Source organism: Erythrolamprus reginae, chromosome Z (assembly GCF_031021105.1).
Source record: "Erythrolamprus reginae isolate rEryReg1 chromosome Z, rEryReg1.hap1, whole genome shotgun sequence".
NCBI lineage: Eukaryota > Metazoa > Chordata > Lepidosauria > Squamata > Dipsadidae > Erythrolamprus > Erythrolamprus reginae.
The window spans coordinates 63,196,266-63,211,899 of record NC_091963.1 but is presented as its reverse complement, the minus strand read 5'-3'; the positions used below and the strand labels follow the sequence as shown (position 1 = coordinate 63,211,899).

The window sequence follows — 15,634 nt, the reverse complement described above, 5'->3', positions numbered from 1 at the left end:
TTTACAGGGACTCAAACTTGGCTTCGGGTCACATACGACCCGAACAGAACAGCAGGGTTAAGAAATGTAACTTTGTGTTTTCTTTCTTTTTTTTTCTTTTCTTCCTTTTCTACTTTTTAAAATCTTTTTTGTAAAAATAGTGCAGAAAATAAAGGTGAGTACACTTGCATTAATTGCCACACACATACCCACATGTGTATAATGTGTGTTTGTGTGTGTGCAGTGTGTGTGTGTATATACACACCACACACACACATGTGCTTTTTATATATGTTTGCCATAAGAAACCCCCACAATCACATATATGCACACTCATTGTGTCCTTGGTAAATTATTGGGAAAAAGGTGCCAGTAAATGTAGTATACATGGCTTTTATAGAATTTTAATAACATTTTGGATTTAACAGTCAAATTTCTTTATTTTAACTATTCTGTTATCAAGGCTTGAATGCATAGGTAACAGTGAGTAGGGAAAATATCTCCCCTTTTTGCTAAGTGTGAAAAACCATGCAATAAAATATAGAGCATATAAAGACTACATTGCCTTGATACCCTAGAAACAGTGTCTTTCTTCTAATTTCTTTCCAATTTGAATACTAGATGCTATTATGTTGAAAATGTAACTGTTTTGTTGAATATTTGGTCTTTCCTGTTACATTTTATTTCAAATTATTGTCTTGAAATTATTAAAAAGACCGTCCCAAAATGTTGATATGAAAAATGCACACCATCTATGAGCACCCACATTCTTCTACAATCATATTCTGGATGTCCTTTTTAATTATATTTTGTCCATCATCGTAATAGAGCATAGACATTGGTCGTAGTTTGGTAGGAACACAGCATGACTTAAGACTGGAGAAAGGACTGTGGCCTCTCATGCGGTAATGGTTGATAACAGTGGAGTGGAAAGAGAGAGTGGAACTAGATGTGCCTGCAATATGACTAGGACAATCACCTTCACAGTAATTGGCATGGTAGCCTTGTGGGGCAATGATCCAGTCATTCCAACCTATGTCTTTGAAGCTTACAAAGAAGTGCTTCTTGCAGCAAATGTTGACTTTTCCATCACACTCAAGGCCTCGCCTCCGCCGCCTGTGGTGCCGATCTTCTGAATTCCTGGCCAGCATCATTAGGAAGGGCCTATGTGATTGCTCATTCTCCTCTTCTCCTGTGCTTTCATTACCTTTCACAGCTTCTCCCTTCTTTTTCCTCTTTCCCATCAACACCAGGCCAGCTCCTGTTTCTCGACACTGGTCACAAGTAACCCGCACATCCAGGGAATTCTTTCCCTGATCCAAGAGACCTTGAACACTTTTGGAAACTGGGAAAATGTGCCAAGTACTTTTACGAGTGTCAACTGCCTTTTCAGAAATAAGAATTTCACTTTTCCCTCCCTTCTGTCCAATTTCCTCTTTCACAAGTTGAGAGCTGTGCTTAGGCAGTTTCTGCTGCTGATGTAGTCGAATGGTCACTTTTGTTCTGGTACGATTACCTTTAGATACTTTGAGGAAAAGCCACACATCAGCTTGAGTCACCACTGACAATTCACTGCCTTCTTTAGAAATTTCAAAATGCAGCATTTTTCTGGCAGGACCTACAATATCGTTAAAAGAAGAAAGAAAGAAAATAATTTAATAACAACAAAACAGTTTTTAACCAAAAAAAGTAGCGAAAAACTAATACCACAGCAAAGCATTGGCTTTAAACTATAGCTTTTATCTTCTTTCAGCAATAGATCTGTTGTGGCCTAGAATAAAATTCCTTGCATAAAAGTTTATGAAGCATCTTTCCCTACCTAACTCCCACCCCACAATTTGAGCATTCATGTCAAACTTGCCAAAACAAGACCGTCCCACAAACCAGAATTGAATATTTATGCTGGTGGCCATCTTGAGGAGAGTGGTTATTTTATTATTATTATTTTCCTTCAAGTCTTGTAAAATGATTCAATCTGAAGATTAGGAGGAAGGAAGGGAGGGAGGGAGAGAGAGAGGAAGGAAGGAAGATAATGATTGTGGGTAAAGTCTAGAATAGCATTCTTTTTGCCATGAATCAAAGGGGATCTCTCTCCCCCCTCTCACACACATATATATCAACAGAAAATCAACCCCCCAACGTGTGTGTGTGTGTGTGCATGGGACTGTTGGCCACTTACCTGGGGTTGGCAGAGGTTGTGGTGGGGCTGGGAGCACAAGGACGCCACCATTTTGGGTCGGAGCGGAGCAATCTCACGGGAGGGAGCAAGATTGCCCACAAGTCTTTGCAAGTGGCATGCAGGCGCTGGTATGCTCGTAAGCGGGCCAGGGGAGGGAGGTATATAAGTGGCCTCCCCCTGGCGCTGCACATCTTCCTAGCTGAAACTGCCATGAAGGAGACAGCCACACCACACAGTTTCCCAAACAGACGTGGTAAAGACAAAGGAAGTGGTGGCAAATGGCGGCTCCAGTAGTTTCTGAGCTTGGTGCCAAGGAGAGATGGTCAGGCTGGTCTTTTCGGGCTCTGGGACAAGGGTTATTGGAAACCGGGGGAGGAGGGCCGGTGTGGGTGGTGCGGCAAGGCCGGTGAGGCACGAGAGATCATGGCCCAGCAGGTGCAAGGGAAGACTTCCAAGAAGCAGGGGAAGGCCTCTAAGGCTGGGGGGTGTATCAGACGCTGGCAAGGGGGGGAAGCGGCAGCTGACCCCCCCCAAATGCCCCATCATACCGGGAGGCATAGTTCCCCGTAAGCTGAGTTATGCGCCATAGCTCGCTTAGCTGCAGCTGTCAGTGCACGTTTTTGAACCTTGCCCAGGAGCCAATCACCTACCTTTTGCAAAAGCCTACCTTTGGCGATTGGCTCCTGGGCAGGGTTCAAAAACTGAAAGCCGCAGCTAAGTGCGCCATGGCTAAGTGCACGTGGAGCGGGAGGCTGGAGCCATCCCCTTAACGCCGCTTCTCCTTATTCGCTGAGTATCCTTACTTTTTTTTAACCTTTAAGGGGTTAAAACCATCAAGTACTGCATTCCTAGAAAGGGGAGAGAACGGGAGGATCTAACGGGCCACCCATGGGAGGAAAGTGGTGTGCCGAGTATCTTCTGGGCTCTTCTGAGAGTCGCAGCAGCAGCTGGTGGGTGAGGTCGGAGGAGAGGCTGGGAGCAAGAAAGGCTGCTTGATTTCCTCTGCAGCGAGGAAGCAGAGAAGCAACCAGAATATAGAAAAATACATTGGCGGTCCTGTAGTCCAACCCCCTCCTCGAGCATGAGAACTTAGAGCCGGCAAAGTTTTTCTTATTTTAAATGTTCTGGGCGGGCTGGCAGGGGGATGGGGAGCGCGCACGCCCGACATTGAAAATCACCTTACCCGGCCTCCGCTGTGAGAAGAACGGAGAGAGAACGAGAGACAGTGAGAGCAATAGACAGAGCAAGATAGAGAGAAAGTGAGAATAAGAGAGAGAAAGAAAGAGGGGGGAGAGAAAGAGAGATAGCAAGAGAGAGAGAAGAAAAGAGGGAAAGAGTGAGAGAGTGAGAGAGAGCAAGAAAGAAAGAAAGAGAGAGATGAGAGAGGAAGGAAGAGAGTGTGTGAGAGAGATAGGAAGAAAGAAAGAGAGCAAGAAAGAAAGAGAGAGAGAGAGAGATAAGAGAGGAAGGAAGAGAGTGAGAGAGATGAAGAAAGCAAGAGAGAGAGAGCAAGAAATAAAAAGAGAGAGATATGAGAGAGGAAGGAAGAGAGTGAGAGAGAGAGGAAGAAAGAAAGAGAGATGAGAGAGGAAGGAAGCGAGAGAGGAAGAAAAAAGAGAGATAAAGAGCAAGAAAGAAAGAGAGAGATGAGAGAGGAAGGAAGAGAGTGAGAGAGATGAAGAAAGAGAGAGAGAGATGAGAGAGGAAGGAAGAGAGTGAGAGAGAGTGAGAGAGAGGAAGAAAGCAAGAGAGAGAGAGCAAGAAAGAGAGAGAGAGAGATGAGAGAGGAAGGAAGAGAGTGAGAGAGAGGAAGAAAGCGAGAGAGAGAAATGATAGAAAAAAGGGGAGAAAAAAGAGAAATGAGAAAATGATTGAGGCAGAGAATGACATGAAAGAGAGAGAAACAGAGAGAGAAGTGACTCTTGATTTAAAGCATATGGTAAAAGCACTTAAATAATAACAGAAAAAAACCCAAGCCCTCACCTGTTTTTATTAATAATTATGTTTTTGGTTTTGCTGGTTGTTTTAGTTTTAACAGTAATGGATTTTGTTTTTTTTAATTATTAATTTCTTTTAATAAAAAAGAAGGGATTTTTTTCTTATTTATTTATTTATTTATTTGTTTGTTTGTTTGTTTGTTTATATTCCTATGCTGCCCAGTCCCGAAGGGACTGCTGCTCAGACACTATATTTTTCTGCCCACACCGAAAAAAAATTAGAGGGAACATTGCCGGGAGGGCCCCGACTGGGACCTGGGCAGAGGCCACACAGGCAGCACCAGGGAAGTGGGCCCGCAAGCCCCCTTATGGGGTGGGCCCAGAGACCGGGGTGGCCCATGCCTACACAGGGTGGCAGACTGAGAAGCTCCCCTCCAGGGTAGCTTTGGATAAATCTAGGTCAGCCACCTGGCCTGGTCAGATACCAGGTGTGCCACGCGGGTTAGGCCATGAGGTGGAGGACACCTGGGGGATCAAGCGGTCAACAGGACCAGGTCTGACCACCCCCCATGAGGGCTCCGGGAGGTGGCCCGAGCAGGACCCAAACTGGGGGGAGGAGATGTCAGTTCCCACCTGTTAGTTGTCTGTTCTCTTGGCAAAACTGGATACCCAGGAGGGCAGCATAGGGAGGCGACGCCTAGATGGAACCATGTGGCTCAGGGCCCAGCTGGAGGAGTTGGACACCTCTGGGTCAAAAGACGAGCTGGACTCCTGATGCCCAGGTTGCACATGGGAGAGGAAGGCCAGGGGCAAGCCAGTCTCAGACCACTGGGGGCACCCGGACAAAGATGGCGAGGACTCCATGTGCTGGGGTGAGTGTCCGGTGCCTGAGCACAAGAGGTTGTGTGCAAAGGGACCCTGGAGCAGGTGACAGTCACGGGATGCCAGGGAACCCAACATGAAGGGCAAGTCCAGGAGAGGTTCCACACTTGTTGGGCCCCAGGTGTGGGGGTCCAAGGCCACTATGAGCCCCAAGAGCAGGCAGGAGACCAAGAGGGATGGGTCCTGGGATGATGAGAGTGAGGATGATTCCCTGCCCGATTCTCTGAACCCGTACGAGGGGGTGAGTGATGAGAATATCCTCGGGGTCTCCCTGATACCCCATTGTGGCTGCATATGTCTCAGGCCATCAAGAAGAAAGAGGGGGGAGTACGTTGACATTCTCATCCTCCTGTTAAAGGAAAAGCCACCCCAAGTCTACGGAGAGGGGTGGCATACAAATCTAATAAATAAATAAATAAAAGACAAAAAAGGATAAAGACAAGGACGAGGGGAAGCAGGCCAGGGATGCAAAAGAGCCTAAGGAGGATAAGGGTATTGTAGCCTACTGTATTCCTTTCAGGCTATCACTCAGTGGTGGTGAAGAACCAAGTACATAGGACCCATGAGCTTATTCATTACCAGAACCTGATACTAAAGGCATATCACGAGTTTGGGGGCATAGCATGGAGGCAGTATGATGAATCATTTCGTAGGTATGCAACATATAAGAGGGTGTGGCCATGAGGCATCCAGATTTATGGCTTCAGGCACACAGCAGTAGGCCATTATGGCATAGGGCTGGACTCTCACCGGCTACTTATTGCTGACAACGAGTAAGGAAGCAACCCTTCCCCGGCCTCTGGTGGGCTCTGGCTCGCAGATCCAGGGCTCCTGCCATAGTTCCCTCTAAGCTGAGCAATGAGCAATCGCTCACTTAAAAATCATCATCAACTCAGAGTTTTCCAAACCTGCCCAGAAGCCGAGAGGGAAATTTTATTATTATTTCTGTGCCGCCCAGTCCCGAAGGGACTGCCGCTCAGACACTATACTTTTCCGCTCACCCCCCAAAAAATTTAGAGAGAACACTGGCTCCTGCTCTAGGTTGGGACATGGGTTTTGCCCCTCCATTATCTGTTATGAGTACAGGGTGCGGGGAGCTTGCTCAAGGGTGCAATGTAAGTTCCACCACGCATGCACCCTGCACAATGGGAGACACCTGACTACCTCATGTTACCGGGTATGGGGAAATGGGGGTGGTCAGGATCACAACAATCCCCCGAGGAGCCAGCAGGGAGGAGCTCAAGGTAAGGGGGCCAACTCCCATTAAGCTGAACATGCTCCAGGCTAGGCTACACGGTTTTAGACCATGGAAATTGGCAATGGAGTTGTTGAGGGGTTTCTCTGAGGGTTTTAGGATACCGTACGAGGGGCCCTGGAGAGCCTTTGCATCAAAGAATTTGAGGTCAGTGATAGGACTGGAAGAGGTAGTGCAGAAGAAGATAATGAAGGAGGTGATGGAGGACAGAGTGGTGGGGCCGTTCCATGCCCCCCTCAACACCTAGGAGTGTCCCCACTGGGAGTGGTGCCTAAGCAGTCTCCAGGTGAGCTTAGGCTCATTCACCATCTGTCCTTCCCCCCAGGAGATTCAGTCAATGATCACATAGCCAAGGAGCTGTGTAAAGTACACCCCATTTGACTCAACAGTACATATTGTTCGGGAATGTGGCAAAGGAGGTTGCTGGGGAAATGCGACATCAAGTCTGCATTTCATTTACTGCTGGTTCACCCAGCGGACTTCGACTTGCTAGGTTTTACCTTTGAAGGGGGGTTCTTTGTGGATAGGATGCTCCCCATGGGATGCTCTATTTAATGCTGCCTGTTTGAGAGGTTCAGCTCCTTTCTGGAATGGCCCATAAGGCTGAGACGGGGTCTAGGTCAATAGTTTAGTTTAATTAGTTTAATCAGATTTGTATGCCGCCCCTCTCCGCAGACTCGGGGCGGCTCACAGCAACAGCAATACAAGACAAATCCAATATTAAATTAATTTTAAGAACACCACAAGTTAAAAACCAATCATACACACTAGCATACCATACACAAATTTTATAAGCCTAGGGGGAAGGAACATGTCAATTCCCCCATGCCTGACGACAGAGGTGGGTTTTAAGGAGCTTACGAAAGGCTAGGAGGGTGGGGGCAACTCTGATATCTGGGGGGAGTTGATTCCAAAGGGTGCACTACCTGGATGACTTCCTGTTGTCAGGCCCCACCATAAGACATGCTTGTCCGCAGGAGTAAAAAGGGACTTGGAGACGTGGCAAGCATTCCTCGTGATATACAATGGGGTTTCCTTTTGGAGGCATGACATGCTAATGTGCAGGGAGCTGCAAGTTAAATCTGATGCAGCTAGGGCTGCAGGTTTCAGAGTTATATGGGGCAGCCGGTGGTGCCATTCATGTTCGCTGGTCAATTGGTTAGGTATGGATTGTGCAGAGACCTTACATTCCTTGAGTTCTTTCCTGTCATGGCCACTGTAGAGTTGTGGGCCGCCCATTTCACCAGCAAGACCATGCATTTCTGGTGCGATAATATGGTCGTGGTGCACGTGGTCAACACTTTGTCTTCCCAGGATGAGCAGGTTATGCACCTGGTGAAGCATTTGGTATGGAGATGCCTGGAGAGTAACATGCTGTTCCTGTCGCGCCATGTCCTGGGTATACAGAATGATATTGCAGATGCACTATCCAGAGGGCAGTTGGCCAGGTTCTGGCTCCTTGCTCCAGAGGCAGAGGACCAGCCCGAAGTGGTCCTACAACACCTTTGGCAGCTTGGGAAGCTGAGATAAACAGGGTGGTGGACATGTCCATGGCGGCAAGTCCAAGGAGGTCATATCAGCAGGCAGGTAGGGATTTTGGGGTTTGTCGCCAGAACAGGGGATATGAGCAATGTTGGCCCATCCTGGTACAGCACCTGCTCATGTTTTGCATGCTCAGCAAGTGCAATGGCTTATCGGCCTGCACCATACAAGGTAAGTTGGCCGGCCTGGCGTTCATCGCTAAGTCTAGGGGTTTTGCAGATTTCAGGGTTAGACAAGCAATATAGGGATGGCTTAGGGAGCCGGGCCAGGCCAGGGGGGATAGCAGATGCCCATTCAGGGTGGAACACTTGTGGGGCTTAGGCATGATGTGGTGCAGGTTATGTCATTCAAGCTATGAAGGGGCCCTTTTCCATGCAACCACTGTGACTTTGTTCTTCAGGGCGTTCCTGATCAGCGATGTACTAGCCGCATCCAGGAGGGACGAGTCTGGTCGGGCTTTTATGGCCGGGGACCTTACACTGGAACATTGGGTGGCTTATTTGCACCTTAGGTGGTCCCAGATGGACCAGATGGGTAGAGGTGCCATGGTGTGGCTCCTAAGGCAGTTGACGCCAGAGTTCGCCCAGTTTTCACTCTGACAACATACTGGGTTCAGAGGGGGGAAACAGCAGACCCACTTTTCTGTCATCGTAATAGTGGGCCGTTGACATGGTACCAATTCTGGGCAATCTCGAGGACGGCCCTGGTTCTCCTGGGCCTGGACTCAAAGCAGTATGGCTCACATTCGTTCTAGATCAGTGTGGACATCTTAGCAACAGTCGCTGGGCTTAGCGCGGATGAGATACGGTCAGTTGGCAGATGGCAGTCCACGGCCTTCCAATCATACATTCACTCCTGTAGGTGACTTGGGGGGGGGCAACGGCCATCTTTTCATGCTGCTCTGTTTCCTCCTTTTAGATCGTGGTGCTGGGGTCAAACCCAGGTCTGCGGTCGCAGTATGGTAGTATGGGCAGAAATGAGAGCCCAGAGGGCAGCACCTGGAACACAGATGGAGTTGGGCCCTTGGGCTGAGGCTCGGTGGCTCGGCTGGAGGGGCCTACGATGGAACGGGTTGCTCCCATTTCTTTTTGACAGCGGGGTCATGCTGGAGGTGCTGAATTGGCTGGTGTTACATCTGGGCGGAAACAATCTGGGTGCAATGTTGGGCATCAACATGCTGTGGCATGTGATGGTGGACCTTTGGGTCATTGGTATCCAATGGCCAGACATGTGGCTGGTGTGGTCCAGTATTATCCCTTGATGAGTTTGGTGGCATGTTAATGATCCAAAGGGGGGGGGAAGGCCAGAAAAGTGTAAACAAAGTGGTAAAAAGTGGGTGTTGCAACTTGGGGGAGTTGTGGCCAACACCCCGAAATCAGAGTGTCTAAATTAAGTCTGTACAGGGCTGACAGGGTACATTTGATGGATGAGGATAATGACCTATTCTTGGCTGACCTGCAGAGTGCCTGCATGCATGCCTGCAGGGAGAGGGAGCAGGGGGCATAAATTAAAATTAGACCCCCTGCTGTGGGCGGAAGGGGTCGAAAGGGGTGTAAGCAGCAATTGTGTGATTGCCTTTAGGGAAGTGATGGATGGCCCCTCGCCTGAGCTATAGGGCTGGGCTGGCCTGGGTGAAGGAGGGGGGACACCCTTGGGGCTCGCTGGCCAGGGCTTCCCAGAGACTGGAAATGAGCCGTCTCACATGCCAGGTGGCATGGCTTGGGGAGGGGGGGAAGGAGCCCACTCTCCTTCACCCGGGCAAGGAGCTTTTGCCCTAGAGTTGCTTAGAAAGGTTTTTGTGTCCACATGTTACTCCGCCTTCACCACAAGGGACCATTGGCCGCTTACCTGGGGCTGGCGGCAGTTGTGGTGGAGCTGGGAGCATAAGGAGGTCACCATTTTGGGGCGGAGTGGGGCAATCTCGTGGGAGGGAGCGAGATTGCCCACAAGTCTTTGCAAGTGATGTGTAGGCACCGGTATACCCAAGGGTGGGCCAAGGGAGAGAGGTATATAAGTGGCCTCCCCCGGCACCACCTCTCTTCCCTGCTGGAACTGCCACGAAGCAAATACCCACCTGCCCTCCCAATGTGCCTATGGTGGGCCGCCTCCAGGGGCCGAGTAGGAATTTTTGGTGGTCAAGGCAAATTGGCCTTGCCTTGACCAGTTTTTCGCCTACTCCACACTGTCCTGGGAGGGGCCTGGTTAGGGGGCGATCTTCCACCTAGTTACAGCAATGCCCCCTGTTGTCACTTGGGGGGCGGAAGGGATGGAAAGGGGTGTAAGCAGCAACTGTGTGATGTCCTTTAGGGCACCCCTTGGGAGGTGATGGACGGCCCCTTGCCTGAACTACAGGGCTGGGCTGGGCTGGGTGAAGGAGGGGGGTTGCCCTTGGGGCTCGCTGGCCAGGACTTCCCAGAGACTGGAGCGAACTGTCCCACATGCCAGGTGGCATGGCTTGGGGAGGGGGGAGGGGGAAGGAGCCCCCTCCCCTTCACACAGGCAAGAAGCTTTCACCCTAGATTTGCTTATAAAGGTTTTTGATTACGCCCCATTCTAGTTTTCACCTCCGCAGCTCATTCATTAAATATATAAATAAAGTGACCCCTTTAATCCAGCATTTGTGTCCACATGTTACTCCGCCTCCACCACAAGTGTGTGTGTGTGTGTCTGTGCATAACTAGATAGCTATCTCTGTACTAAATATCTGGGATATCCTCCCTTAAAGATGCATTGCAAGCAAAAAAACACTTGTGCAAAGACATAGCTTTTCACATATATAGTAAACTGAGCTTAAACCATTATGTTCGAACACAAGTGGCATTCACAACATATGATTATAAAAGTATCTTCAGCAAAGCCTCTTCACTGAGATAACCGGGAAGTAGCCATTTTCTTGGATGACTTCTTTAGCCACTCAATTTCAATCTCGGTTTCTTTTCTATTGACTCAAATATATTAATAAAACCTGTTATAAAGGCAAGTAGTAGTTACAGATAGGAGAGCAAATGGTCAATCATAATCTGAGTGTAATGAATCCTTTTAAAATATTTTTGCAGAATTTTTGACTTCTACACAAATTAATAAACAAATAAAGTTTTGATTTTTCTGGAAGACCAATATTTTTCAGAAATGCTAGTAAAATTCGACATACTACTGTCTTGAACTCATGATAAAATTTTATCATTTAGACCTAAAGTACTTTTTATAGTGTTATAACAGGTATACCACTAACATCCTTAAAATGGAAATGTGGTAGAAAAGTTTCTTCCACTTTTGAAGAAATATCATCCATTGATCTGGTCCCTCATTATTCCAGTCCATTTTTCTTTGCTACTAATTATCTTGCAATTATGATTTTTATTTAGTCAATTAAAAACATCTGTATCAAACTATTTAACTTGAAGAATTGTTTCATGGAAGTGCTATCTTTGTCGCATCATTTCTGTTGTAAGTCTGTGTAAAGCTACTGATTGCACTTTCAGAGAACACCCCTTACTAAAAAGCAGGATTAAATCCTTTCAAAAAAATATGCAATAAATTGCATTTCTTTCTACAACAATGCGATTATATCCTCTCATTTTCTGAAAGTCAAGCTGTTATCAGATATATTAATTACAAAATATTTGCAATTAGTATTAAAATATGACTTAAGGAGTACACTACATGTAAATCTAAGCTCTGATTCAAAAAAATATTTAAGCACATTTGAATGTAAAATATAATTTATTTCCACCATTTCAAGGAAAGAAATGTATATGCAAATGATTGACATTAATGTCCGCCATGTATTAGAAATGATAACAGAAGCGGCTAATATGCATTCACATAGCTGGGCATCTATAATTATATGGTTGAATGACACTGCTTACCACATCAACACATAAATAAAACTGGACTGAAATTTCACAGTATGTTTTGCAAATCAAAACCAGATAGAGGACAGAGGCAATGAAGAAATGAGTGCTGTGTCATTGTGACACTAACACTTCCCTTTTATGTTTTGATATATGTAAGAAGCAGAACTTTCAGTGCAACATTCCAACACTTTTATTATTATTTTGACAAAACAGTCAGATTTTACAGATATCTCTGGACAGCATTGCCTCATTTAAAACAAAATAAAATCCTTCCTTAATTCTCCAACAGTACCTTTGCTATGAAAAATGGTATTTTTAAACTAAATTTATAAATTTTAATCAGAAAAAGGTGTTTTTAATACTTAATCTGGCAAGAATTACAAATTATCTCATAATAGAAGTTAATACAATATCTTAAATACAATGACACTATATAATAAACACATAAATACATTTAGACTATGTCATGAACTTGTTGAAATGTCAAATTTCTATTTTAGTTTAGATGAGGTAAATAATCAAATAGAAAGGTATCTTTCCATTTCAGTTTCTGCCTGATTGGCTAAAGGAGGAAGCTGCTATAGAATTAACATAGCAGCTGTACAATGAAAGCAAAATAAAATATACACTAAGAATTGAATTAGCATCTTTGGGGGGGGGGGCGCTATAATTGTTTGATTTTTTTCTCTCCACACTGAATTAGCATCTAATGTTGTTTTATTGGCATTATTATCTTCCTAATCTTCATAGAGTAAAACAACTGCATAATCACGTTAAACCTGTTTATTATATATCACTTCTTTTTTTTAAAAAAAAATTAAATATAAACGTTAAAAAATACATTTAAGACATTAAACCACAAACTTCAAACAAACCTATACAAACATAACATTAAAATATACAAACAGACAAAAAAGGACAAAAACAAAAAGCTTCTAACCCTTTCTTTTACATCAACTGTGTTGATGTTATATTTCCATCTCAATTCTAATAAGTTAAACTGTATTTCTTCTATAGTTTTCAGTTTTCACTCTATTCCACTATTGATATCACATTTCATTGTATACAATAACTCTAATTTTATTATATCTTCAGTTATACTCTTTTTATTTATCCTATCATTTATTCTTTTCTACATCTTTATCTATAATTATACACACTTTACATTCCATCCGTTCCCTCTATTCCCTCTGATTTCTTTTTTAAATCTTTTTTTCTCTATCCAGTTATAAAACATATTCCAATTTTCATAGAATTCTGTATAATTGTCAGGTTGAAGCCATCATGTGGAGTTAGAGATTTTGGTCTGCCACAGTAATACAGCATAAAGGGGGTTAGAAAAGTTAGTGAGTAGTCGTGGGAAAATTACTAGACACAATCAAATATTCCTTTCTCCAAGCCAAGGTCACCGTTTGTTCTGCCTCAACTGAAGAGAAGAGGAAGTTGATAAACCCCTGCACACGGACTGGCTCTCATGATGAACTTGTGGGTGTGAGGGATGTAAGATGAACCTTAACCTAGGTGGGATTCTGGGAAGTACTCAGAATCAGAATGGCTATGACGTAACCAAAATGGTTCTGTTAATAAATCGAGTTCTGATTGAGAGAATTGGACTGGGACTTGATTTTCTGTATTTCTCAGGTGCTATTTGGAATGCTGACAATAAATTCCGATTCTCATCTTCTTCAGGGGGCCTGAGCTCCCTTCCCTCTGCTGCCAGGTACAGGTGGAGGAGTAACCTCAGGAGAAATGCAAAAGAAGAGGTTAACCAAAAACCCTAAGGAAGGGGACTTGGAATTTCCAAAACCACTCCTCCAGATGGAGCAAAACGAGTGGAAGGCATGGTCATCTGCAAAAGCTTGAACTTTATAAGTTTCATCTCCTACAGTTAGACCTTTTATTTTAGAGTCTGTTCTTATTTTAATTAATAGGGTCTCCAGAACCATAATGACTTAACGTTTATAATTGAAGAATCGATAACAACAGTCCCTACACTAATGCAAGCTATAGAACAATACGGAAAGGTAGCAGGTTTAAAGATAAATAAAAGTAAAACACATTTTCTAACTAAAAATATGAGCAAAACACAGGAAACCAAACTAGAAAGTATTTCTGGAATAAAGATTGTCAAAAAAGTAAAATACCTAGGAATATGCCTATCGGAATAGGTGGACTTACAAGGAAGGAGGAGACCGAGTCGGAGCCAGAGATTGAAACTCATCTTACTGAGCCCACATGGAGTCTGTACTAAAACCATGTAAGACTGTAGAGGGACTGGAGACTGGGAGCAGAGGAGGAAAAGTGATTGTGGATCCACAGAAAAAACTGAGAGTGCCAGCCAGTGGCAGTGGCTGGCACCAAAGATCCCAAGATCCTAGAAAACAATATACTTGGACTTCTCCTTGGTCATTGAACTTTTCTCTCCAGAACTCACTCTTTAGAACTGGTGCTGTGTTGTTGACCTGATGGAATATCATCTTAATTATTTCCTATATTTTTTGCACTCTACAACTTTAGCACTTTATAACTTTAACGATTTTTAATAATTATATGTTATTCTATTAAGATCTTGAGAATAACGTAGTGTTAATTAGTATCCCATTTTAGTGTAATTGATTTTATATTGTTTTTTAATTGAATCTATATTGAATTTTTAATAATTAATATTTTAGCTAATTTTTAGAAGGGGTTTTAAACTAATGAATTATTGGGGTGGGTATGATGACATGTATGAAATGAATGATTGTTATGGGTGGGCTGGGTGGAACTTTGGTATGGATGAAATAAATGGTATGAATGATTTGATTAGCCTACCTGACACAGGAGAGGCAGGAGGGGAGGGGGCACCGATGTCTGAGGTGGTAGAGGGTCGGAATATTCCAGTCCTGCTGGGGAGAGGCAGATATGGCGGGGGACACAGAGCTAGCCGTTCCAGGGGAACAAGAGATCGTTGCGTAATAACGATCCCTTGTTCCGGCTCTGTGAACCCAATCCTGGGTGCTGGTGATGAGTGTAATTCTGGCCCTGGGCTCAAGCTGCTGCTACTCAATGCCAGGTCGGTGGTAAATAAAGCTCTCCTCATCCGGGATCTGATCCTGGATGAGGAGGCCGACCTGGCATGTGTTACTGAAACCTGGCTGGGCCCAGAGGGAGGAGTCCCTCTCTCTGAAATTTGCCCAGCCGGGTTTCAGATATGGCATCAGCCTCGACCCCAGGGAAGGGGGGGAGGAGTGGCTATTATAGCCAGGGAGAGCCTTGGCTTGCGTAGACTCGTTGCTCCAGAGATTGCGGGCTGCGAGTCTCTCCTGGTGAAGTTGGACTTAGGGGTCCAGGTGGGCTTGTTTCTCACGTACCTGCCTCCCAGCTGCGTGTCACAAGCCCTACTCGAGGAGGTAGCCGGGTTGGCGGTGGGGTTCCCCAGACTTATTGTCTTGGGGGACTTTAACCTGCCATCGCTCGGTGAAACCTCTGGACTGGCACAGGAGTTCATGGCCACCATGACAGCCATGGACCTGACCCAAGTAGTACAGGGTCCGACTCATGAGGGGGGGCATGCACCCGACATGGTATTCCTCTCTGAGCAACTGAGTAATGGTCTGAGACTAAGGGGCTTAGAAGTGTTGCCTGTGTCATGGTCAGACCATTTTCTACTGCGGCTTGACTTCCTGGCTCCAATCCTTCCCCGCAGGGAGGCGGAACCGATTAAGCTGTTCCGCCCCAGACGCCTGATGGATCCAGAGGGCTTTCAGAAGGCGCTTGGGGTTATTCCAGATACACTCGTACACAGTTCGGCAGAGTCTCTGGCTGAGGCCTGGAACAAGGCTGCAGCGGAGGCTCTTGACCGAATTGCGCCGTTGCGACCTCTCCGCGGCACTAGACCCCGTAGAGCTCCATGGTTCAACGAGGAGCTCCGGGAGTTGAAACGCCAGAAGAAACGTCTAGAGAAGCGATGGAGGAAGAGTAAGTCCGAATGCGATCGAACACTTGTAAGAGCACATGTTAA

General features: G+C 45.6%; 1 protein-coding gene across 1 annotated transcript in view; it reads right to left on the bottom strand.

Moving 5' to 3' along the window:
• Nucleotides 1-490: 490 nt before the first annotated feature.
• Nucleotides 491-15,634, bottom strand: part of INHBA (inhibin subunit beta A) — a 63,019-nt gene continuing 47,875 nt past the window's right edge. The window contains exon 2 of the mRNA XM_070729543.1: nucleotides 491-1,597. Within this exon, the coding sequence (XP_070585644.1) occupies nucleotides 732-1,597 (866 nt within the window). The 3' untranslated portion in view covers nucleotides 491-731. The remainder of the gene's footprint in view (nucleotides 1,598-15,634) is intronic.